Below are 27,454 nucleotides of genomic sequence, written 5' to 3'. Positions count from 1 at the left end.
AACTAGTGAACTAGTTGAACCTCTCCTTTTTAGTTTGTATTTTATTAATGAGGTAAATATTTAATAACTCACATTGCACACTCAGCGAGACTCGTTTGCTGACAGCAGGTGGAACATCGTTGGAGGCAATGCACAAGTAGGCCCCCATCTGACGCCTTTCCAGACGAAGCAGCCTGAGTGATGATCCATTGTAGGATTCCACTAAAAAGGGCACATAGTCACAAATTATAAGCATTTTTTAATGGGTGTAGATAGACTTCTAGGGCTACCCACCTTTCATTAGCTCACGACTGCCTGGCTTGCGAATGAGAATCATTTCGCCATCTTCCCTGCGCCAGATGACTCGCGGCTGGGGATTCCCCGTGGCCTTGCAGGTCAGAGTGGCATCCTCGCCCTCCTGCACGGCCAGATCGGCGGAGGACTCTTCATTTATGATATCTGGTGGCACTATTAAAATAACATATCTTTTGTGAGTTAAAGTTCCATCAAAATAATTCGGATCTAAAAACGTACCCTGCACATCGATGCAGCCCACTTGTTTCTTCATGGGACTCGTGTTTATTTGGCACATATAGCAGCCTCGATCACTTTCGCGCAGTTTGCTGATCTTTAGTTTCCAACTGATTGGCAGGAGGTTAAACATTAAGTTATAGAATTTCTATAAACTATCGGCTTAAACTTACGTGTGCAAATCCTGGTGCATGACGCTAATTCGCGCATTGTGGGTGACCACACGACCTTGAAGAGCCAATACCGTCTGATCGGATGCTCTTAACCAGCCCACCTGTTAAAAGGGGAGTGTTTATTACAATGTATTTTGTAAAACAAAAAAGACTTAAATATATATTTGTGCGTATTTTAAAACAAGGTTCGAAGTTTAAAATTGTTCTTGTGTAAATTCAATGGAATTGGTGGCTGATATTTTTGGTGACAATACCTATGCTGTGTGAAATTCTCATAGCTCACCTTATTCTTGCCCAGATTCCGCACCGAACAGGCCAAGATGGCCTCGCGTCCAGCCGGATATGTGACATTGTTGATGAACCCTATGAATTCCGGATCGGGATCCAGCTGGGAATTGCCCTCTGCGAAAGGAATGCCATCGGATGTAGTGGGTCCCCTGCTCGCAATTAAATTGCCCCCTGCCCACTTACCGTGATGCTGGTTCTGGGTCGAGCCACTGCCGCATTTTGTGGCCATTATCAGGATGACAAACAGCGTCGATTGCAGCAGTTTCTCCATATTGTTCTTGTTGTTGTTGTCGTTGTTGCAATTTTTGTTGGTGAAGTGGTTGTTGTTCCTACTGCTGTTGCGGTTCTTTTATTTGCTGCAGCAGCTGCTTCTCTTGGCACTCTTTGTTTTCCTATTATTTTATGGGTATTTTAGTTGCTAGTTTTTTCTGTGGGAGTCTCGTGGCAATTTCTATTTCTATTTGCATTTGCATTTGAATTTGAATGCGAATTCCTATTTCAATTCCGATTCCGATTGCGAATTCTATTTACCGCGTGTTTGTGCCAATTGGGCTTTGATTTTCAGCTGGTTCGCTTCGCGTCCCACTGCCACGCCCATTGACATCTGCAAGTAAACAAAAAATGCGAGCAAAACATCAGAATCACAGTTCCAGTTCGAAGCGGAATCATCGGTTTAAATTTATATCGCGATAAAGCAAAAAAAGCAAAGAATCGAGCACAAAAGGCTGTTCAATTTGAGTGCACTAAAAGGGGGGTGGTCTGCATTGGGCGAAGGGGGCCGAAAAGGGGGCTAAAACGGGTGCTGGGCTTGGTGGCAGGACCTCCCATCGCTAACTTGATTATCAAGCGTTGCAACAAATTTGACGTTGCCTGCTTTTAGGGGCATCCAATATGGCTGCCGGGCAAGCTCAATCTCACCAACACAGCTATGCAATACACTGAGGAAAGTCGAAATCTTAAATTGAATTATATAATTAAAAAGCAACATAAATTGCTCTCAGTTTCTTAGACTCAAATTAAAATATGTATAATATTCTTTGTTACTTAAATAAATATTGCACACACATATATTTAAGTTTTGATTTGAGTCACTATTTTTTTCTAGTGCACCACCCTCTTTTGCCACCAATTTGGAATCCCTGGCTCAGCCTCGACACAAAGTAAAAGGCAAATGCAATTTTCAACACAAACAAAAATTTATGGCTCGGCAGCATCCTTGGTCCATCCAGCAGTCAGTATGCTGCAGGATGCAGAAGTTGCAATAAAAGAAGGCCCCGCGTTTTCGGGAGGGCGTGAAAAAGCGGTTAAAAAGGCGAAAGGTGCAAAATATGAATGTAAATATTAAAAAAGTTTCGAGGCGCACAAACTAACGAGGTGTTCGCTCATTTGCCGTGGCTCCGAAACCGCCACAAACTCGGATCTCCAACCATGCCCCGCCCCACCCTTTAAGTCAGCTCCTGCGTCCCGACCTAGCTACCGCCCACCGACCTCCACCCACTTGCCGCATCGGCATGCGCTGTAATTTAATTCCAGTGTGAAATTGAGCGCTCTCCTAATAGTGAATTTGCACTAAACCAGTTAGCAAGTCGCCGGTGCAATGTCTTGCGAACTTCTGACGAGGTGTCAATGCGATGCCACGGGAACTGGGAGCTGGAAAACTCTGTGATGGGAGCTCGGTTCCGGGTTCCGCCTCCCAACTCCGCCGGAGTTGAGGGTGGCGACATTCAAAAAGCGGAAATGTGATTTACTTATTAAATTAGAATTTCAGAGTGTTGCAGTGAGGGATGTTTGCTTGGCGTGGGATGCACTCGAGCTTGCAGCAGGCGAAACTTGCCACGGGGTTTGAGTGTCGTTAAGGGACGAAGGGTATGGGGAATCAATCTGCTTTTCTGCTAAGTGGATTAACCTACGGTTATTAAATTTAATTGTTTTCCCAGCCCATTGTGCTAACATCATTGTTGTTTTCTTTGCGTGGGAACAACGATTTTTTATTGAGTTATCTATGGTTCTTACATATGTTAATTGATTTTCAAAATTTTCATATCAGGACCAAAATCTATGTACTTTTATTGACTTACTTTACAACTAAATGCTATTAAATTTGAACTAAACAACTGCACATGTCAGCATTTCCTTTTGCATATGTATGCTTCCTTTTTGTTTTTGTTTAATTTAAAGTCAAATAAATAGTCGTAAAATTGTACAACGAAATAACATAATTTGCATCCAAAAAAGTCACACAAATATATTTAGTTTACAAAGGGTTTTTTTTATCTTTGAAAATATGTAAATGCAAGAATTTAATGTAGATGCATAGAGAAATAAGCAATAACATCAAGGGGCTTACAGGCATTAAACAACTTTTTAGGAAGTTGTGTGTCTTTAAAGTCAAAAATTTACTTGCTACATATAATATATTTTTTCATACCACACACGTATTAATCTCTTCCCATAATATATTCATTCGTTTGTTTGTGACACGATTCATTAGTACACAGTTAATCAGAAATGTTTAAAGAAACCTCTTCCGATTGAATGGCTCCTTTCACGGTTGCCCCATCCCTTATTACATATTTACCTTGATTGATAACGAATTCTCAGTTAATCTTGGCTCCTTATTTCAAGTGATTTCTGCCGCTTTCGGCGTAAAAACCTCCTCTTCTTTCACCCATTCCCCTGATTGCCCGCCCGGCAGACAACATTTGCATTAGCACTCAAAAGACGGAATATTTAAGAGCGTCCCACAGTGCGAAAATAAATAAATTTGCTGTGTAAACAGAAGCTAGCGCAAAGAGAGCAAGCTGGAAAAACTGAGCAAAGAAGAATGAATGGGCTAGAAAAAACATGACAAAAAGCTGCGCCCATCAAATGAAAAGAAGAAACGGCAAATCAGCGCAGTTGCAGCAAAGGTAAACTTCAGGCCTGGTCAAAAGGAGTGGGGATCGGCGAGAGGGGGAGGGTAGAGTGCGGAAAATGGCGAAAAGGGGCGGAAAAGTGTGTGAGTGGGCGGTGAAGAAAGAGAAACTCGACAAGTGGCAGCGCGAGGTCGGCGGAGCAAGTGAAATGAGCAAAAGGCGACAGCAAAGCGAACTAACACAGCGGAAAAGCCTTTTGAAGTTCCTCTACTAGCAACAACAACTAAAACAGCATCAGCGTGAATAACAAAAACAAGAGCCATAACAACAACAACAGCAGCTTTACCAAATAAAGTTTAGCACAGAGATCCGAAACCCTTGATACTCTACATCGCATGAAAAGATTTTAACGTAAAAAAAAGTGGGTTTAGGCTAGTCAGATATTAATGAACTCCCTAAAAAACTAAAATACATTTCTTCCAATTAACCTCAGAAATTAAAGTAATTTTAATCATAAAAAAAACTAGCTTCTTTTAATTGCAGGTCTTATTTAAATATTTTTCAGAACCTAAAATTGTCTTTAGTTTTTCATTTTTAAACTGACCTTTAATTTGAAATCCATTTTTTGAACTTTCGCAATTGGTAACACAAATATATATATATATATATATAGGTATTTGAACTTAGTTTAAAAAAAAGAGTATAATTGCGTTAAAATAAAGTGTTATGACCAAGAGTTGGTTAGAGTCGGTTTGTGAAAACCATATTTTAATATTTACCTATTTTTTGTTTGTGTATTTTGGGTTGCAACTTAAACACAAACAGTTTTGGGACTCTTTTGTTTATTTCTTTGTTTATTATGTCAGCCGCATAATAAACTGAACCTGAATATAAGTATAAATAAAATAAAATTAATTAATTTATTGCGAAGCCATTAGGAGCAATAATGGCTTAGGAGATGATGCCAAACTGCTGGCAAAATTGCGAGCACCCTCTGAAAACGGCCAGAAGCAAGTGCAGCAAAAACAACGGCAAACACTTGAGTTGGAGAGCGATGACGACGTCAGCAACGCGTCGCGAAAGCAGCGGAAAAGCGGAAAAGCCGGGACAGGATGAGGGGGGAATGCGGGTGGACTCCGGGTCAGTCGTGCAGGCAAATGGCAAAATGTTCGGCAAAGCAATTTGACTTAAAAATGCTTAGCACTTGCATATCCTGGCAATAGTCTCGTCCAGAGCCAGCTCAGCTAAATAAGGACAACAAAAGGAGACGGCAGAGACAGCGCCGGCGACAAGGACAACGACAACGACAACGACTGCGACTGCCACTGCGATTCCGACAAGGACAAATAAAATAAGGAGCGGGCGTAGAGCCTTAAAGGATCACGAGCTGTGAGTGCGCTTAAGCTCATTTATTTAAATTAAAACAAACACTGCAGGCGGAAAGGCAGAGCAGGACACTCAACGGAGGGAGGGGTGGGCGTGGCTAAGCCGCCAAAGCTTCGCCTCAGTGCATACATTGTGCATGTCCTGCGCCCTTTTTGCCTGTGTGATTGTGTGCATGTTGGCCTGCCGGGCATATGAGTATTTGTATGTATGTGTGTGTTGTAGAACTTTGGCAACATTTCCGATTGCCTGCACCAGGACGCTGGCAAAATATTTTGTGCCATTTGTCCTTTTTGTCATTTGTCCGGTGGCACAAACAGGGCAAATTGTTTGCAATAATGCGCGTGCCAGGTGGAGTGCGGCACTCTGCAGGTGCGACTGCCAGGTGCGATTGCCAGGTGAACCAGCTGAGCGTTGCGGGGTGCCCAATGAATTTCCCTCGCATTTGTAAGTGCCATCGAATAACAATAACAACGAGATCCGCGGCAAAAAACAAGAACAATGACTGTGAATTGGCCTTACACGCCTGCCAGTTTACCCAGTTTACCCACTTTACCATTTTGCATCGGCGCACTGAAAGAGATTATAATTAAGAGGTGGAAAAAAGTGGCAGAGCAATATTGAACTGCAACCAATTGTGACGAAATTTAATTTTTAAGAACTTAATTCTGTAAAGTTAATTATTAATCCTGGCCTTGTGGGATTTTGACAGTATTTTGGGCTTTATTCTTGTTATTGTTTTTAGAAATGCGCATATGTACATATAAAGTGGCACAGAAATCACCAGAGCTTTGAAATCATTTATTAAGGTGTGAAAAATAACGCAACCATATTATTTGAGTTCAGAAGTACGATGAATTCATTTTATAAAACGACGTTATATTTGTCACTTCCTAGTTTAATAAGGAGTCTAATAAGACTCCTAAGCCCAAGCGATTTTAGTATTTCTGATTTTATATAGACAAGTCTAAAATGATTATGGGTCAAGAGATGCTTGAAATGGAATTTAAAAAAAATTATAGCACTTAATGCAAATCATTAAATAAAATTAAAAGTTCAGTGTTTGACTTCGATTGGCTCATCTTTCCAACTCTTGAGGAAAAATAATGGATAGATTAAGTGTACTATATTAATTACATTTTTCATTGGACCTCAAAGATAAAGGTTTTTCGGGTAATACCATATTTATTAAACACTTCCGTAATTAAGGCTTCTTGAGGTGACATTAAAGCGTGAAATTATCCTGTTTTGGTAAACAGCATGCAATTAAATTACAATTAGCATTCCGCGCGCACTCATTTGGCAGCAAACAAACATCTATTATGCACTTTCAAGCCATTTGTTGGCTGCTTTTGTAGTAACAGCAACAAAGATGACAAAATGCTATAATTTGTGCTGGGCAAAGTTGAAGCGGAAAATCGCAAAATGAAAATGTTAATTGATTCTGTTTTTATGCCACCTTCCTCCATCCATTTTTTTTTCGCCATGCAGTTGCTGTTGTTTCTTTTCAGCTTTTATTTGTTGTAGTTGGCAGAAAAGTTTTGTCAATGGGATTTTTTATTGCAGTCGGTAAAAGTTTTTATGTGCCACCATTAGTAGCCAATTATTGGCGACTTCTAAGGGGATTTGGGGAGTGTGATAGGGCATTGCAAATTTATATTCCATGTCAGCGGCTTTCGATTGCAGCTGGGCAAAAAAGTGCCAGAGAAGCGGGAATGGCCGATAATGAGCATCTAATAACTCAATTTGGGCCAAGTCAAGAGGATGAGTTCGGAATGGGATTGGTTGTTTTTGCCAAGAGGGCGCGCGGATCGCGACACTAATTAAAACCACTGCAAATGGGAAATGGCTGCAGTTGTCGGCGCTTCTTTTAGCTTAATTAAACATTGCCGCTTGACTTTTAATTGATTGTGAACAAACTGAAAAGCTTGCAGCAGACAAATAAACAATTTAACTAAATGCCCCGCAAAGTAGGCAACAGCGGGCTTTTATGGCCTGCGAGGAGGGGGTGGTCCTCTAAGCCAGAAGGACTACCGACTGCCGACAACCGACTACCGACTACCGACTGGCAAGTGGCAGGGAAATGGAAATGGAAATGATGCCTGCCGTCGCCGGCTGGCTGCCAACAGTGTAAATGTAAACACAGCTCAGCAACAAAAGCCAGCAAGGCGTCAGAGCAGGAACAATGCGTAAGTCGAATGAATGGGACACGCCACCCCCCGGAATGCTCCACCCAGGACATCCCCCGCCCTGAATGAATGAACAAATGCTGATGGCTTAGGCTGCTCCGACTTGGCCTCGTCTCTCTGTTTTGAGTGAGTGAATGAGTGCTGGGGACAATTGCGATAATTGCCGTTGTCTCACACCTAGCTGGAAAATCTGGCAAAAAAAAATGGGGGAGAGGGAGCAATGAAAATGTGCGGCTGCAGAGTCGTGAAATGATGACAAGAAAAAGCTTTTCCGCCGGCAGTTTGCCCACCCCACCTAAGTGAACCCTATTTATTCAACAATTTTCTACAATTTTATTGTTTACATTTATGTTGAAACTCACACATGAGTAGCATGTACCCCATCTTTGGGCAAAAGTTTTTCCTGGCCTGGTCTTTCGTTATTTCCAACTCTAAACTCGGGGTTTTGCCAGCTCATGTTCGCTCTTTCCCCCCTTTATTTTCTTTTTGGACTTCTTTTTTTCGCGCACAATTTGCATGCGAATTTGCCGCTGTCTGTGGAACGCCCCCTTCTGGCCGCACCCCCTTTTCCATCTTGGCTGCGCGTGCCTTTTCCTTTTTCCCGCACGACTGCAGGCTGGCTGCTGCCACTTGGCCCCTCCTCCTTCGGCCATCTTCCCGGGCTCTTGCCACTCATCCTCCCATCTGTTTGCACGTTTTTTTTCTCTCGCTCCCTCCTTGTTCATTTTTTATGCCCCGTTAACAACTTTTGCTCGGTTTACTTTTCCCGTGTCGGGCGGCGGCAGCGACGTCTTTGAAAGTTTAATTGTTGTTGCATGTCTTTTTGCGACGCCTCCTTCGCCCTTGTCCTGATCCTTTCGCCCATGTCCCGCTGCTCCTGCTCCTGCTCCCGCTGCTCCTTCTGCCCGCTTCGTTGTGTAAATTGTACGCCGCACGTTTTTACGCCTGCAGCGGCTCAAGAACGGAGGAGGATGTGCAGATGGAGCAGGAGCAGGAGGAGTGGAGCAGGGGCCAGGAGCAAATGAAGAGGCAGGAGAAGAGACGATGACGAGCTGGGGACTCCGCTGTCTTACCATATGTGTCTGTCTCAGTCCAAAAACAGCGGTGGCCATATCATTAGATCTTCAGAAAATGAATCAAAAACTAAAATCGATGGGATATTTAAGTTTGGCTATGTTTATGAATTGGACTAAGTTTTTCCTCACAATATTTTCAATTACAACAATTTCTTTAACTTTAGTTTTTATAAACTGCTACATTTCAGTTCAACTTTATTTATTTAAAAGGTTTACAGCAAATATTAAATTACATTGACAACTTCTACCAAAATAAAACTTCTCAAATAGAGAAGAAATTAAATATATAGTTTACTTATTTAGAGAAAGCTTAAAGGCTGATAATAGAGTGCAGTTGAATAATAATTCGAAAGAATTTACCATTTAAGTTAGCTTTGAAATTTGAATAACTACAAAGGAAAGGAATTTGCCTGGCAGTGTTACTTTCGTGACAGCCACTGTGTGATTGTGAGTGGTTGGGTGTCCTGGGGTCTTCCTGCTCGTCGGAAGTGTGAAACTGAAATTGAGCAACTAAAGGACTAAAAGGCTGTTGCCTACTTCCTGTCGCTGCTGCGTTCATTGCCAACGTCTGTTACTGTTAAATGTGTGTGCGTGATAGCATGTGTGTGTGGTTGTGTTTGAGTGTGTGCGGGTGTGGGTGTAGGGTTGTGCGTGCCTTCGACTTTATTTGGTTTACGTAGCGCTTGGCATTTATTTGCCCACAGTGAGACACTTGCAGCCAAACTGGGAAAACTTCGTTACCCCTAAGAAAAAAAATAAAAAAAAAAACCTTTCGCGTGTATATATATTTTGGGGAATTGCTTGGGGGAAGTTTGTAAAACGCATTGTGCTCGGCGATAACTCCATTGAACTGGGCACAAGTGTTGTTCCATTTACCCCCCCTTTTGGCCCCTGTTTTGCTCTTCTTTTTTGCATGTGTCCAGAGTTGGGAGCTCGAAGCTGAAAAACGGAAGCGGAAGAGATAAGATAGCACACATACGTACATGCATATGATTTTTACACGCTCGTTCTGGTTCGAAGGGTTTTTTGGTTTTGTTTTCCCTTTTTCCCGGGCACTTTTTCCTGGCTACCCGTGTTTGCTCTCTGCTGTGTGTTATCTGTTATCTGTTATCTAATAGCCGTGATTGCTCAATCATTTGACAAATTTGATTGTAATTGAAAAGCAGAGCTACGGGATTGACAAGTCGGATAGGTTACGATCGTATCGAATGGAGAATGGTGAAATTTAATTTTGACTATGCGAAAGTGATTTCTGGTTGGGGCTTCTTTGATTTTTGGCAAGTCTAGAGCAAAAGAGAACGAAACCGGATTTGAAGGCTTATAATTGCCTACCAAGGAAATTAATTACCTACAAAGCTTGATCTAGTAAAATTGAGGTTCTGATTGCCATAAAAAGGAAATACATTAAAAGGGATCAGAAATTTGTTTTTAATTTATATAAAAATCACATTAGTGACCATTCTAATAAATAAAAAATTTAAGCAATATTTTTTCAATGAAAAAGTTGAATAAATATTTTATTATAATTTTACTGGTAAGTTTTCATTTAAAATATAAATATTTTGTTGAACGAAAGTCATATTTTTTAAACTCTGCCTGCTCAAAGTTCTTGGGAAACGAATAATTGGCTGTGCCAAGGAGCCAAGGCTGAACATCCTTAGAAAAATTCCTAGTATTTCCAAAGCAGCGGAAGGGGACGCATAATCGGCGTTGCTAGCCACATTTGCAGCCATAATTGCTGTTGGCTTAATTTCAACAGGCAACTTCCGTGACGGCAACTTGAATTGCTTCTTCGTCTGGTTATACTGCTCCTGCAGCTTTTGCAGCAACTCCTTCGCCAGCGACAATGACAACATGAAAATCCATTTGAGTCCTCAAGCTTGCCATGTTGCAGCACACACACATCCAGAAGTAAGTGTGTGTACATTCGTACACTTGAAAAACTAATGAAGCTAATGCAAACAATTTTATTTAATTAATGAACTTTTTTATTTTAGTAACAAATTAATTTTGAAGGTTTTCAATCTTAATTTAAAATAGATAGTCTTTCATTTATCTTATTTACTAACTACAGCTTTTGTAAATAGCTTAGTCAAGATGCAGCTTATTACTTCATTTACCGACTTTTTCTAAACTAAGAAAGCGAATTGTTTTGCAGATTGCTAGCACTTTGGCTTTGAAATCCCATAGGTCCTTTTTCGGAGTGCATGTGCTGCTGCTCATTTGGTTTTGGCTTTCTATCCGTCTGCAACTCGCTTTTCCCACAAAAACCCCTCTCCCCACACTTTTCCCTCGCATTGTTATTTTTATTGCAGTGGCTCTCGTTTTGCCTCCTTGTCGTTTTCCTTTTGCTGTTTGCTTGCCTCCTGAGCTCCTTTGCGTGTGTGCCGGTTGGTGGGTGTGCGTGTGAGTGTGGGCTTAACAGTGTGTGTGCGTGGCAGTGTGTCCTGTGCGAGTGTGTCCTGTGTCTTGGAAGCGTTTGTCCGGCACCGAGCCCCTTCTGGCGGCTGCTCATCAACGCCACATTTGTGTGCATCTGCTCCTGGAGTCGGATACTCCTTTTGCTATTGGTCCTCCTTGTTCTCTTTTGCTTCCACTGCATCCAGAAGCTCCTTTCACTCTTTTCACTGGTTTCTCCACTTGCAAGCCATGTCCTTCCGTGTGTGTCCGTTTCAACTGCGCATTTGTCTGGTCGCTTGAGCAGCCTTTCAGCTGTGATCCCCCCAACCCCCTTCACCTCCCCCACTCCCCTTTCGGATTTTCCATTTTTCCACCAAAACCCCCCCAACCACCCAATCACCCCTTGTGGCTGTCTCTGTTTGCATAAATGACTGCGCCTGTGTATTTGGCATGACTCTTGAATTAATTTTGCAACATTTTAAATTGAGCGCAATTAATTGCAAAAATGTTTTATTTTTCCACTTGCACTCGTTTTTCACACTGCATACATACATATGCAGTTGGATACGTATATGGTCACATGTGTGTATATGTTTGGATTTGCTGTGCATTTGGTTGCCATTTTATTTTTTGCTCGCTCGCCAGCAAGTGCGAACACGCGCATTCAAGCATATGCACGTCGCTGGCGCGCTTTCTATACATGTATATTCGTATATGAATGCATTTACACACACATCCATACATAAGCCCATCTATATGCGACGTTTTTGTTGCTCGCCCATCGTTTGGACGTGCTGCCTCTTTTGCCACTCATTTCATAGGTTCCATTTTTTTCCACCCATTACGAGGAGGGGAAAAGGGTATATTAAGCCAGGCCAATTGAATCTGTTAAATCATTATAAAATAGTAACATTATCTTAAATATGTTGGTATAGTTATAAGGGATTATTTTTAGAGGTTCGTTGTCTATCCATGTTAAAAAAAGAATTGCCTATTTAATGTACTGAATCTCGAAAATAAATAGTAAGTATTTCTAATTCTTAAAATATTTTTAAAGCCAAGTTAGCTCTTCAAAAAGGTTCAAGGAATAAGAAAACGAGAAGCTTTTGGAAGGGTAACATGCGTGTAAATAAACAAATGGTTTAAATATGTACGCCACGCCAACACTGCTTATGAGTGATATATTTTAAAAGCATATCGCAGGCATTCAAGCCATTTCGAATTTAACTTTTTTCTTCTGCCATGAATTATGCATTTTCAGCAGAGGCAACTTAAAATGACCATCAATTTGGAGCACAACTGAGGTCCATATTGTTAATATGTACATATCCGTATGTGAAAAGCATTAACCGATCTGAAAAATATTTTTTTGAAAGACTTTTTTTAAATAAGGTAATTAAAACTTAATTAGGAACCGAACGTATGGCCACTTAATTGTTTTTTAATATAATGATTAATAAAAGTCTGAAACCGAGTAAGTTTGTTTAAACAGATTTTGCAAATAAAATGCGTAAAGTAAAGGTCACAAAAATCACAAGCTTGTTTAAATACCAGGTATTTAAAATTCGAAAATTTCCCCTTGTCCATTGTTACTCTTGTTATTCCTGCTGTCCTTCCGTTGCTGTTCCACCCAATTTTCTTTGCTCGTTCGCCTTTTGTGTGAGTGTGTTTTTTTTGGCTGGCGTGTTTTATGCATTGCTTTTATCGCGTTTTCTAGGCTCACGGACACACACAAACGCACACGCATTGGGGCCGCGGGCATCGCATAACACGCATCGCCTAAAAGTATGCAACGTGCATTGAAAGGCTTTTACATGACACTCCACTCTCTTTTCCACCCCCTGCCCACATCCCCCTCCACCCCTTTCCGCTTTCTCTTTCATTTTGGCCATTGTCCTTCGCTGCTGTTGCTGTTAATTTTTCGGCGCTGCTGTTGCATTTTTGTCAGCTTCACTTACATCCGCGTCACTTTACATCCTTGCATGTCCGTGCGCGTGGCTATGTCGCTTATTTATATCCAATTGTTCATTTGTCTTTGGTTTATGTTACGCATACGTCATTTTTGGCCATATTTTATGCCCCCCAAAACGTACATACATCAGAGTGATTGTGAGGGAGAGTGCCGAGAGTGGTGCACCACAATGTGAAATATTTTTCGTTATATTTATGTGTATTTGCATTGTGCTCATCCCATGTTTTCCTTTTGTTTTACCACTCCAATTTACCCAACTCAGGATGTAGTCTACGTGGATTTGTCAGACGACCGAAAGTGTGATCAATGAGTGGTGAAAGAAATATTTCCGAAAAGCACAAATAATAATCATAAATTACAAATTTGCTGATCAGGAAATCGGACTTATAAAAACAATTTTTATGGCCTGTACTGTGAAAAGAAACTTTCAGTCGTGATAATTTATTTATGTAAATATTGGATTATATATCTTCTGCCGTATGGTGCTTACATGTTGTATTCATTTCGCTCTCAATACTGAAATGTTTCATGTATATTTAATCTTAATATTTTAATCCAGCAAAAATGCAAAATGTTTGTTTTTGGTATTCTTGATGGTAAGAATAACGCCCAAACCCATTTATTTAGAAATTTCATTTTGATGGTCAAGTGTAAATTGCCATAGTTTGTAATAAAACTAATAAGAAATTGGGCAAACCAGTGAAGAAAACGATGAAAACAATCTTGCTAAAGCTCTCAAGCTTGGCAAATAAAAGCATCAAAATCTTCGCCACTTAAGACTTTGATAGATTGAAGTTTCAGTTCCTGTTCGTTAAATTATCGTTCCCCAGAAAAGAACCAAAACTTGTCCACGAATCGCACTCAAATCAGTCTGGAGCAGTGCTCGATGATGTCCTGGCTGCCAAAGGATATCCGCTTTAACTTTTGCCGCAATTGAACAGAGAATTCGCAATGTGAATTCGTCAGTGTGTATATATGTACGAATGTATGTTTGTCTGTTTGTGTGTGATTTCTATGGCAATTGTGTGTGTGTGCGCGTTCAGGATTTCTCCACTTCGTTCATGAGAAGAAAGCGATTTTTCTTATTTATTTCTTTATTTTTGCTGCAAATTGTATCAGAATTTTTTTTATCGTTTTCTTGCCTGCAATTGGTTTTCCCTCTCTTTTTCTGTGTTGCCACTTTTCTGGTTTTGTTGTTGCTCATTGCTCAAATGTATTTTGCATTTTTTATGGAACTTGCAATGCCAATACAACAACATCAACAATGGCAAATTTGTCTGTGTGTGTGGGAGTGAGAGGAGGGGACAAAGGAAGAGGAAAAAGTTTTATTTCACTCTCCTTTGGCTGTCACATTTTCTTATTGTACTTGATAAACTTGCCGTTCGTGCTCGGGCCATGTCCAAGTGTCTATGACTGTTTATGGCCCAGTCTGTCAGAGTCCTGCCCCTGAATCCTTCAACCCCCTGCCCCTCCCTTCCGAATGTGTGGGAGTATGTGTGTGTGTGTGTGGCTGTCAGTCAGTGTGTGAATGTTTTGGTTGGTTTTTTTATTATTCAGTAAATCAAATCAGTTGCCTAACAACTCAATCCAAACACTTGCAGCACGCGCCATGGGCAAGGACATGGACATGGACCATGGCAGGTCCACTTTCCCACCCACTCTCACTGCCTCCCCCTCCCCCTCCCCCCTCAAACTCATCTTTTTCATCTTGCTCATCTGTCTGCTGTGTGTCCTGGGCTTCGTCTTGCTGTTATTTTTACAGTTAAGTCAATATGCAGCCGTCAAAAACAACACTTGATACTTTTGTGAGTTGCTGCTCTGCCACTGCTGCAGACTTGGCCATATCCTTGGGCCCTCCTGGCCTCTACCTCCTTATCCCCCCCACCCCCCGTGCTGCTTACTCTCCATCCCATCGTATCTGTCATCTGGCTATTGTGAGTTTTCCCTTCGAAAGTTTTGCACAAAAATAAACAACACCGAGCGAGAGAAGTTGGCAATGAAGCAGCTCTACAAATTTATGGTCATATCAACAACAGAAGCACACACATACACACACTCACAGATAAAGGACACACACACACACACAGTTACAGTTGGTTTGTTTCACTGTTAACAATGCATATGCATGAACTGAGGGCGACCATAAGCGACTTACGTGCATAAGCCAAAGCAAAAAGCTTGAGCTATCATCCTAACAAGCGAGCGGGATGCGCTGCCCATCCTGCATTCCGTCATTCTGTCAGTCTGTCAATCTAGCAATCAGCCAGTCGCTCAGTCCATCAGCACACACACTCCCATCAAAAACACCCAAAGCATTCAGTTGATTCGACTAGCGGCAGGTGGGCTGGGTTCAGATTCCAAATCGTGTGAAAGCGGATTGTTATCAATTCAGATGTCGATTCGCCTTCATGCCACGTCGGCCAACTCTGGACAGGTCTAATGGCCTTGATGCGATAATCCCCCCAATATCCTACCTGCATTTGAAGCTGGAGTTCTGCTGATAACCTTTGAACACTTACACAAAGTGCGTGTCGTGCTCTAACTTATTAAGCTGTTCAGTTAGTTAATGTTGATTGGCTATTAACAATGAATGTAATTTGGGTAAATTTAAAAAGTCATATATTATAAGATTATATTAATTATATTTTTAAAGATATTACCCTTATATCCTTTAAATTTATTTGAGGTTTTTTCATAAAATTACACCTTTTTGCATAAGCTTTGACTGAAAATTAGCGTAGGCTTACTTAAATCTGCTTACCACTATATTTCAGACTTAAAGGCTTACAGTCCTTTAAATACGTAAACATAGCCAAAAGTCATCAATGAATGTAAAGAAGTTTAAATCACATTTCCAAATGCAAATTATTTAAATCGGATTTGGCTTGAAAATATATTTTGTAATCTTATTAAAACCCTTTGACCCCCATTTACTTTTGATCAATTTAATTTCCCCATCCAACTGCGAAAGCAAACTTGGCCAAGACATTTTCGAATCATTCATCATTCGGAATCATTTTCGGCCATCAATGTTTGATCGTTTCAATCGCTTTAAGGGCCATTTTCATAATCCAAATATTCTGACTCTCACGTCGAAGAAACTTATTTGGGGAAATCTCATAGACACGTATGCTCGAGTTGTGTGCCGTTGGCCATTACCAATTCGCAGGGAACCTTTTTTTACGATTTACGTGCCGCATCCCCTGGGATCCGGAGAACAGACCCATTGTGCCACCTTTGCACCGCCCCCATTCCACACTCACATGCTCCATGGCAGCACATAGACACTTCCACCTGGCACTCTGGTCATCCACACGGTTCGGGCTTTTAATATTTCTCATATTTTTATGACGCTTACTGTGGAGTGGAATGGTGCGGAATGGGCTAAGAGTTTGGGTGGCTCCAGGGCCATCATATTTTGGGTGATTTTTATTTTTTTTTCGCCCCGGCAACTTTTGCCACTGAAATTAACAAGTCTCCACCCATCCACAGACACCCACACGTGCAGATATGGAATATTTGTGTGTGTTTTTGACAAACATTTGGTGTTTGTTCATTTGTAATTTGGTTGTCGGCATTTGCATTCACATTCGCTTTGGCCAAATTGGAATTGAATCAAACGATTGCCGCGGGGCATTTTCCGTTAATACAGCCATTCAATTTTAATCATCGCCATTCAATGCGAATACAAAGCCAGGAGAAAAACGGCGAACAACACACGTGGCAAACAGGCTGGCAAACAAATAACATGACCGACCAAGTATTTGCCCTGAACAAATTTGCCGCAATCGGCCGCATTGTTGACACATTTTGTTTGGCGGGCTTTGGTAATTCAATTTGATATTTGATTAAACTAAAACCCGCTGCAAGCCCTCCTTGTGGCAGACTCATTTGCTCGGCTCCTGCATATTTAATGTCAAATTTTTATTATCCTGCCAAAAAGCAAAACAACAAAGTAAAGGGAAAATAACCAAAGAGCCAAAGTTGGGAGTAAAGTTTTCCAAGTCAAGCCAACTTCAACTCATCTCAGCTCATCTCATCTCCAGTTCGCTTCAGTTCAGTTCAGTTCAGTTCAGTTCAGTTCGGTTCGGTTAAGTTCGGTTCGGATGTCAGCCCCATCAGGAGCATTCAGCTGGGGAGTTGTCAGTGTCCTGTATTCCCGTTCCCGATCCCGATCCGACCCTGTCTCCTGCACATCCTGTGGCCCATTTGGCGCTCACTGTGGCAACTGGGGCGTCATCATCGAGCTGGGTCCATTGTTGCTGCCCTAGCAGGACATCAAGGGATTGGGGAATGGGGAATTTTGGGTTTTTCGGTAAAAATGAAGTTTTTTCCCGTTCTTTCGTCATGAATTGATAATGTACACATGCTCATAAGGGGATGCGTGTGACAGGAGTGGGTGGAGGAAAGTGGGGGTGGGAGATTGTTGCTATTTGCATACGTATGTGGATGTTTATCTGCTCTGTGGCTGTATCTATAATACTGCTGAATGCACATCAGCTTTTGTATGTATGAATTCGCAGATTATTTAGCCAAAAGTTGAAAGGTATTTCGAACAAACTAAAAAACAAAGAACACACACTCACTCACTCACACACACACACACATACTTGTGCAGATGAGCAAAAGAAAAACAACAGAAAAACCCCAAAAACTTTTATTAAGTTGGAAGATATTTTGTTGAAATTTATACACATTTGCTTTCTTCTCCGACCGGTTTTACGCCCCCCTCCATCACCCCTTCCAGCTTAGAGCTCACTTTTGTTTCGTGTGTTTTTTCATTTCGATGCTTTTTCTGTATGTTTTCTTTTCGTTTTTGCCCCATTTTTTGCGCCTGGCCGTTAAAAAACTACAAGCAAATGGTTCGGCACAAAATTCGGAATTCGTTCTGCCTCTATTTCTTTGTCTTCCGTTCCCTCCTTTTTTTTCCTGCCACTTCTTCAACTGCGTCTTCGGCTTCTACGGCTTGCAGTCCGCTTCATGGGGATTTATATTTTTTAATGGAAAGTTAAGCTCATAATAAACTGTAAAGAAAATGGAGCGTCTTAGTTTCGTTGCTCGTTAGTTTTTGGAAAGTAAACAAAAATCTGCTGACTGTCCTGTCCCCTTCCCCATCCCTTTCTCCGTATGAGTATGTGTGTACGTTTGTTTGTTTGTTTGTCCTTGTGTGCGTCTGTGTGTGCTGAAGGATTCGCCGCAGAACTTTGAGGGATTTGGAATACCTTGGGTGGGTTAATACGCGTACCTGTGGTCAGAGCCGTGGCCTGTTATCCGGATTAAACGCACATTCCTGATCTCTAAAGGCTTAACTTCTGTTCGGTCTTTAAACAATCAAAAGCGGTTACTGGAATTCTGTATTAATTAAAATAGTGCTTGAACTTATCTCATTGTTGTAAACTCATAATAAATTCCACACCGGAAAAAGTGGGTAGCTTCACAAAAATATATAATAATTTGTTGGTTTCGTTGAATATTAATTAGTATCAAGATATGGATTTGTTCAACAATATTTTACAAGACCTACATAAAATTTAAATTAGGTCGAAGTTATTTATTTATTTCATTTTTTAGTCCTTTTTCATGCATCTTATAAAAAAACGTTCAATATTATTATACTTTATTTATAGGACCTTTTTTATTGCCGTGCATCAATTAATAGCTTTGTTTACAACCAACCAAATCGCTCGTTTTTAGCTGTCAAAAGCTAGGATTAACCAGACCAAACTCACCGCGAACAATGTCCATACATAAAACTAAACATCTAAATTGGGGCCTACAGCCATTCATCAGGACACACAATTTGCATGATTATCGCTAGAAAAAGTGGTTGGGTCGGCAATCGATAATGAAAGCTGGGCACTGAATTTGGCAAATGATTATAAAGCACTAGAGAGGGGGGCTCTCGCGCACAACGATGTACTTGTGTCATTCGGCTAACATATTTATAAATAATTTCCATACTAATATGCATTTTATGTAATTAGCGGTTAAAATAATAAATACACTACATAATTATCGCTCATTGGCTGACCGCACAGAGGCAGCGACAGAAATGAACTAGTCGAGTGGAAGTGTGGGCTCGCATAATGTCGGGCGGATGTACTATATGTGTGTACTTATAGTTGGTCACTTATCGCTGCTTTTGCAGGTATTTGTGAGTGTGTGCGTGTGTGTGTGTCCGGTCGGGGGCCTGGGGGGCGTGGCATTAAGGCATTAGCACCACAAAAACATCAACTAATTGTGCATTTTAGCGATAATAAACACAGCCGTCGACTGGCTAAGAGTTTATTATTTCAGGCCCAAACCACGTGGCATAATGGTGCAAAAAAAATGAAGCGACTGGAGTTGGGAGGAGTGCCCAAATCCCCCCCCGCACATGTGACAAAAAGTTTGACATTCCCAGAGGGCGATGGTGGCCTTTGCGGCCCGGAGAAATTAATAAGCGTCGCATTTATTAGCAGTCAAATAAAGTGATCAAAATGTCACTCATACGCAACGTATGCCGCCAGCTGATGCTGCGGCAACAGTAAAATATTTCCCTCTGCAAATGTAAGTGTGTGTGTGTGTATATGTATTTGTGTGCAACAGTCAAGCCAACAAACAAAGCCACACTGCCACGCCTCCACAACGTTAAATATTTCAAATAGTTAAGCGCATTAGCGGCACTTTCAGTTTGGGTTCGGTTCGCTGGTTGGTTGTTGGGCTGAAGTGGGTTGCTTTTGGGCTGGAAAGCAGACAGCTGCCACTTTGCGAACACTGCCAGTGCCAGTGCCAGTGCCAGAGCTACCTCCCACCCTCCAAGCCTCCAACTCTCCTGCCGTGCAACAAATCCTTTTGCATATGCCGAGAGCTATCGCATATCAAGCATACGCAGCATGCGCCGCAGCCAATTAAAGTTTTTAATTCCCTCACACCGCACCATCACCTCGTCCCACAATCCGCCAGCCAGGATCTGGGCAAACAGAAGCGGAATGGCGGGGAGCTGAGTACTTATCCATTATCCATGACAATTGTTAAATGAACTTTACGCTCTAATGAGCTCATGGTACATGAATTAAAAATTCGCCAACTTTGGCCACATCTCTCGCTGACTTTCATTTAAGTTTACCGATGCGCGTGCGGTTCAGGGGGGTGGAATAAAAGTGCACAAATGTGGTTGGAACTTGGGCTAGGCCATCATGCAAAATATATATTTGCATAAATTGAATCAATTAATGAATCGCATTATGTTTTAGTAATGAGCCAGCAGATGCCAAAGCAATCACCCCCAATTCCCTCGGGGTCTGGTTGCCTCGAAAAACTTGGCTTCAAATATTAATGTCATGTCAAACAGCAATTATGCCATGTAACAACAGCCACAACAACAGCAAGGATAACAACAATAGCGATAAATCCAGGCTCTCCATTCTTTGCATATGCACACAAACACACCCATACCCGTACATATATGTGCATATTTATACACATTTGTACACTTGAGCAATTTGGCAAATAAATCATTATTATTTCATCAAATTTGTCATTGATAATGTTACGAGAATGTTGCCAGCCATTTATGTGCGGCCATGCCTCCGTTCCGTTTGTGTGATTCCATGTGTTTCGGTGTGTGCGTGCCGTGAGCGTATCTGTGTGTGCGTGTTGAATTGCAGAAGGATTTCAAAGTTAGCCAAAGACAAAACACACTACTGATCCAAGAACAAACGGGCCGACACTGAGTCTGTTTGTCCAGGCAAGTTTATGGCAGGAAAAGGCAACATAAATTCAGGCAAAACTTAAATTCATAGGCGGCAATATGAAACTGTCGGGCATTTGTCTGATATCATTTTCAGAAATTTAAGAAATATATGAACAAAAATATTTTGCAGAATTAAATCCAGCTAAGGCAAGTGAAAGCTTGGAACGTAAATTAAAGTTTGGCTATTAAATTGCAAGTTTCTTGAAAATGACTGAAAATATTAAAGGAAAAAAAAATAAATTAAATAACTAAAAAGATCTTGCCGATAACTTTAACTATCGTAAAATAACTAAGAAAAAAACAGTTGGAAAATAAATAGTTTCAAGAGTCGTGATTTTCAGCTCCAGTCCGAATTTTCCAAAAATCACTATTTTGACTGAAAAAAACTTAAGCAATATTCCAAATTGGATTCTCATATATTGTCGATCTGGTTATAAAATTCCCAATCAATTGGCATTCTAACCTAAAAAGATTTTTTTCGTAAAATTTTTTTTGCAAAATGCAAATTGTGTAAAAATGTATTTTTTGTAAATCAGGCGCAAAGTGATGAGAATAGTTAGCTTAGGTCATAAGGTATATAAAATACATAATTCATTTCTTTAATTGTCCACTTTTGCCTCTTTTTAGATCATGTTACTATGGAAATACAATTAAAAATTGTATTACCTTTTTGAAAAAAAAAAAAATATTATCAAAAGTTCTAAAATTGTCCAAATTTTTTTTTTCGAATATATCAATTATTTTGATACTATATATTTAATAATGTATTTTTAATAATGGACTTAATATTTAGATTTATCATTTATCAAAGAGAAACTTATATTTTCTTTAAAATGATTCCAATAATAGAAATGTTGTTTGCTTTCTTCAAAATCCTTTTATTACAAATGTTTCTACCATCGTTGAGCATCGTCAAATATATACTTTATCCTGAAAGAGTAGTGGACTTAGAATCATTTCAACCAGCCCTACTCTACAGTCATAATTAATATTTCAATTTGCCAGTCGTCTCCTTTTCAATCCACTCGACAACAACTTAATATTCCCAATTCCCATTAAGCACAAATCAATAAAAGTCAATCAACTTTTGGTCAGTGTATTGGGGCATATAATAACCAAACTAAGGATAATTTAAGCTTGAAGCCAAAGCAGAGAAATTTGTGAACTAATGCATTTTGTAATACCGAAATAGGATTTCTTTTGCCGCCCACAAGTGCCGAGATTCCCAAAATAGATGAATGGCGATGTATAAAGCAAGAATGATAGATAGCCGGCTGGTTTGGGTAATTTTAACACACAATCGAGCATCATTATCAATCATAAATTTTGGTAAATTGCACTTAGCCTGTAAATGTTGGCCAGCATAAATTTTGAATTGCATTAGTCATACATGAACATACAAACACACGAAAATGCACAGATAGCAATGTGCAATCAACAGCAAATGGTTATTAAATTTACATTCCACCAGAGACAAATAGGGAGAGCGACTGGGACAGAGATACGGCTTTTCAGATGACTTTCATTAGTTGATTTCATTTTAGTTAATTCGCTCGAATATTTTGCCTTCATTACTCGAACATTTGACAAGCTGGTTGAGTGCATAAATACCCTCCCCTCTTTTCGTTCATATTTTTGCTGGCTTTACTTTGCCAGTAGCAATAAGAAGATTAAATGCATTTCAGCTTAAATGAATTAAAAACCTGCAAGGATTCGTCGTTCGGACGGTGAATTTTAAATTGAATTTATGTTGCCTAAAAAGGGTCAAAACTAATTGAGGTGCCTAAGCAGATTTATTTGAATTAAGTGCAATTTAACCAGCCTAGGCGGAGAACTATATATCTGGAAAATTCCTCTTATTAAATAAGTGACTTCGTTTCGGTCTGTTTGGGTTTGGTTTTGGTTTGGTTAAATGCAAAGAGGAAACACACACGTCCGTGATTTATTAGTTATTCAAGCAGTTATCGTGATTTATGATATATTGATTTATTCGCTTCTCGTTTATGTTTTTTTTTGTTTGTTTAATAAAGCTTTCAGAAAAGTTATCCGGATCCCCGTGATTTGCATAATTCAATAATTACGAGTGCGTGCGAGAGAGACAAACGGCGAACAATAGCAGGCGGAAGGGAATCCTTTCCAGTGAACTTCGCTCCAATGGATTTCCCTGGATGCCAGTCTTGAGAATTAATAACAATTTGTATTCATTTGTGAATATTACAAAAGGATTATTCAAAATTAATTAAAATTTGCACTCCCAAATTGCTTTTAGGACCACCGGGGGAGCGCGAAAGCCTCGCGATTGATGCCGCCTAAATCGAGTTTAAGCACATTGATGAGCATCAATTAATCATGCCACAAATGACACTCGCCCCAGTTGGCCTAAGCCGACGAAAGCCCCCAAATTACGCATACGACACGTACGCCTCAAAGCGCCCGCCAAAGCCCAATTGCCAATTAAAAATTGAGCCCGCCGAAGAGTTGCCAATTACAGCGGTAGAGAGTGGAAACCGAATACATTGACACTGATGCCGGATGCTTAAAGCACTCAATAAACGGAATCGTTTCGGACTGGTTAATGCGCGACTTAAAGAATGCTCCAACCACAAACGATTCCATGCAGTCCACCCACCCACCGCGTGTACACCTGTCAGGCAAGATGGCGGGGTAGACAAACACACAAACAAACATGTCATTATCATAATGCCATAAGGAGACCCCGTTGTAGCGTCTCAGGACATTGTGTCACATACAGCAGGACGATCTGGCATTCAGTGGGTTGGGAAAGGCTGAAATAGTGTGGATGGGGAGGGGGGGTCGACTTGAGGGGTAGGATAGAATGAGACATTCCCATTCTGCTCCAGTGAAGCATGCGAAATGGCGACAGTTTGTGTGCGCATAACTGAGCATAATCGACGCCTTTTGGTTATAATTAACTCATTAAAGTGAAACGGCAGCCGCAGGATGCTCGCTAAATGCGCTGCTCAGCCATCAAAGTGCACACATGTTCTCTCCCGTGTAATCCGAACCACTCAGCGCACACATCCCATTCACACACAGCCGGAATCAACCGCTAACCCCAACAGAGCCAAACCAAACCAAACCAAACCAGACGAAGGCAAACATGCTTCTCTCGTTACACCCACGACCCCCCCTCCCCCTCCCCAGCCCAGCCAAGCATTGGCCTGTCTAACCGCAGGCTCGTAAATAAGAAATGAAATCAAAGTTAACATTTTATAAATCTGATTTTTATAACTTTTCTTGCACCATACCACAGCACACACAAACACGCGCCGACTGTTGGGCAATTCCCATGTGAAATTGCAATTAAATTAATGTCACGCATACGCCGCGTATGGCAAACACACACGCTTCCTGCGTTCTATTCAGCGGGCGGAATGAGGGAAGGGGAAGCGGCATGAGGAGGAGGAACCAGCGGGAGCGGAACAGGAACAACGGGCCACATAGCTCAGGTTTTATTGCTCGGCCGCAAACAATAACAACACAGCCATTGCGACAGCGGCAGAAACAGGACCAGAAACAGAAACAGCAACAGAAACAGGGACGGGGACGGGGACAACAGCAAAAGCAACAGCGGCGACAACAACGGCAGCGTTCACAATTAGTGCGTGTTGCCAACCAGTAGCGCTCACAGTAACCAGGACGAGGTCCTACGGATACCCTGTTTCTGTATTTAATTAAATAAATTTTAATTCAATTAAACATGCAACTGTAGGTTTGCACAAATGCATCAAAGCATTCTAAAAAAAGAGAAATTTCTTAAAACCAAATATTTGAATCCGTTTGCCACATTTGTTCAAAAATAGTGTAAGATTAAATGTAGATGAATGTGAAAAAAGTTTTATAACCACAAAACTTTTGTTATTTAGGAACAATAATTTACAAAATTTAGAAAAGCGGCAAACAGTATAATACGTCTACAATTAATTTAATATATAGAAAACTGTTTTAAAATTTTATAAAAACACTTCTTAAAAATGTTTGTGTATTTTTATGGTCTTTCAAGGTTTTAATATATAAAATTAATATAATATTTTGTACGATAACTAAGGAAAAAACATATTTAAATTGTGATCTTTTGTAAAAAGCTTGTAATCAAATTTATTTAGTTAGTGAAGTTTAGCTTATATGATGTGTCTGCCTTGAATAAATCTTGAATTATTATTAATTAATTATTAAAGAAAATGAATTAAAAACATAGACGTTCTAAATGAGCTTAAAACGTTTGGCTACTTTACGTAAAAGTAAAACCACAAGGTCCATATGACCTTTAACCCAAATGCTACCGCGCTGGGCAGCAACAGTAGCAACAACAGTAGCAACAACGCCAGCTGCTGCTTGGCGGTCAAAGTTGCGGATGAGGGACCGGCATTTGTGCTCTGCATATAAATCGATGCTCATGTTGATGCTGTGAAAATTTGCTAAAATAACTACAGACATATACACGGACGCGAATCGACACATACTTGGGCCAAAAGCAATTAAACTGCTAAAACCACATTTTGTGCGAGAAATAATTGCGAAAATGCCAAAACATAAAGCCGAACAACAAACATAACCGAGTGCCGCCAAAAGCGGGACAAAAAAAGTAGAATGGTTCAGCCTAAAGCAGACCCAATACAGAAACAACAAAGCATCAATTACAATAGCGGTGGGCGGGGTTGGTTTTCGGATGTTCCGGGGTGGGCTGAGCTGGGGGCCAAGCAGCCCCAAGAGGGATGACAAGGCCGGGCTCCGGTGATCGAAGCCCAACCGGCAAAAAGTCAAACCCAAAACGGCAAGGACCGAAAAAAGTGGCCAAATGGCAACAACAAATCAAATATATTATAACGCACAAAAACAAACCAAACTCAAATGCCAGCTTCAATAACAATAACACAGTCGGGCGGAGCCGGGGGGCGTGGTTTGGGGTCGAAGGTTACCGAAAGGCGGTGGGCGTTGTAGTAGAGCAGTAACGAGCACTGACAGAATTCGGTTGCGGCGGTTTTGTGTTTACACTTTACAATGGGATTGACGAGGCTTTGGCGGAATTTCACATTTTTGCCAGGGCTTTCCTAATGAAATCTCCAAAGGCAACAAATTAGTTTTCGCTGTCCCTAAAATGGGTTCCCTGAAATCGAGCAGGGTGGTTGATCTGGAAGTTTCTAATGGTGATATTGAATAAACATTGGCGCCAACCAACGAACTTTCTTGGGTTTATTTGGTGACCTTTATTTTTGATGAAGGTATTTGCTGGGATGTTTTAATATTTAATGAGGACTTAAATAAATGCCCATGAAAATATATCGTGATGTGATAAATTAAATGGTGTTACAAGACACGTTTTAAAAATTGATTCTATTTAAGGGAACATCAGTCTAGGTAATTTAAAACGAAGTCTTTCCTTTAAATTATATTTAACGAACGAATAAAGCAATAAAGCTATTTAAAATATATTCACACTCTTTACAAAATAACCTCAGCTTTCAATTAACCAAACTTTTCCCCACCTCAAAGACGATCGGTTTCAAAACAAATCACAGAGACCCCAACGCCGAAGTTTCGCTCCAAATCGATGCCATATAAATCGAGGGTGCCTATATCTGCAAAGGACCAACTTTTCGCTACCATTGAGCTGTTCAAACTTTGTTCATACAGTCCGATCATAAACACATACCAAGCGCGAGCCCTCGAAAGTAGGCAACAGATGCGAATTGTTATTGGGTTAGCGCACAAATTCAAAATCCAAAATGCGTAAACAGCCAGGATAGCGAAAACAAAAACAAACAGGCAGCCAGGACAAACAAAATGAATGGCATTCGCGGTTGAGCGAAAGACAAATTAAGATTATAAAAAAAATATAATATAATAAAAATAACACATAGCCCAGAGAAGGGCAAAGGCAAAGGCAACAAAAAAAAAAGCGAATTGATTGATTGATTTATCAAATGTCTGCCATGGCAATGGTAAGGTGTGCTCGGGCAGGGAGGAGGGGGGCTTAGGGGCCAAAGGGGGTGGTGGCAGCTGCGGCATGGCCCTGTCCATATCTTTGTCTGCGACTGCCGCGCGTTTGTGATTTGACAGACAAACTGACAGCAAGACGTGCACAGCGACAGTCGGTCCAAAAACGGCGGGGGTTTTAGATGGTTGATCGGGGGCGATTCGGTGGTTAGGGGGGGAGGGAAAGGGGGACTTAGGACGAAGACTGCCTGTCGGCGTTTATGTATGCGCGTAATTCCGGAGGCCAGTTCGCCAGAACGGGAAAGATGGAGTGAACTGAACTGAATTGGAGCGAAGTGAAGTGGAGAACGAGATAGAAGCGGAGGCGGTGCGTAGGTGTGCCTATATTTCTGACTCTGTGTGTGTTTGTATGTGTGTGCCGGCGACACGTAGCACATTTTATTTTCCAAGTAATAAATCAATTTTCCGCACCACTAAAAATGAAAACGAAAAACGAACGAGCGGAGCTGAAGTTGACGCTGACGCTTCTATCGAGTGGGGCCAAGAAGTGGATTGCGTATATAGAGGGGTTGGCTAGTAAAAGTCGCAGCTGCTTTTGGGGATTGGGGGCAGGAACTGGGGCCGGAGCAGGAGTTGGAGGCAACAGTTGGCGCACCTGGGCAGAGCGTAAATTAAAGTCACTAAATCAAAAAATTCCCAAAAACACAATGGGACGAGAGAGTGAAGCGAAGCAAACGGGAAAGTTAACATTTGTTTACGTGGTTGGACGATTGCGGACGTCTTGGACGCGGAGCTGTACCTATCCGGGGCCATGTCTACCTGGGATCCCGGCAAGTTTCTCAGTCATTTATTGGCCAGAAAAGTTCGTCCCGAAATGGAGCGGAGTGGGCATGCGACTAGGAATGGGTCGGAATG

The 27,454-nt window shown here is 41.0% G+C and overlaps 1 protein-coding gene across 2 annotated transcripts in view; it reads right to left on the bottom strand.

Moving 5' to 3' along the window:
* The window catches only part of LOC108050312 (lachesin), a 47,589-nt gene that overhangs the window by 1,541 nt on the left and 18,594 nt on the right, over positions 1-27,454 (bottom strand). For both annotated transcript variants that reach the window (XM_017131939.2, XM_017131938.2), the window contains exons 3-8: positions 1,155-1,575; positions 967-1,085; positions 684-784; positions 514-620; positions 274-447; positions 73-201 (exon numbers count right to left, since the gene is read on the bottom strand). In XM_017131939.2, coding sequence (XP_016987428.1) covers positions 73-201; positions 274-447; positions 514-620; positions 684-784; positions 967-1,085; positions 1,155-1,242 — 718 coding nt within the window. In that variant the 5' untranslated portion in view covers positions 1,243-1,575. The remainder of the gene's footprint in view (positions 1-72; positions 202-273; positions 448-513; positions 621-683; positions 785-966; positions 1,086-1,154; positions 1,576-27,454) is intronic.

This window comes from Drosophila rhopaloa, unplaced genomic scaffold (assembly GCF_018152115.1).
Source record: "Drosophila rhopaloa isolate 14029-0021.01 unplaced genomic scaffold, ASM1815211v1 contig_178, whole genome shotgun sequence".
NCBI lineage: Eukaryota > Metazoa > Arthropoda > Insecta > Diptera > Drosophilidae > Drosophila > Drosophila rhopaloa.
Note: the sequence above shows the minus strand (reverse complement) of the source record. Positions and strands in the feature narration are given on the sequence as shown.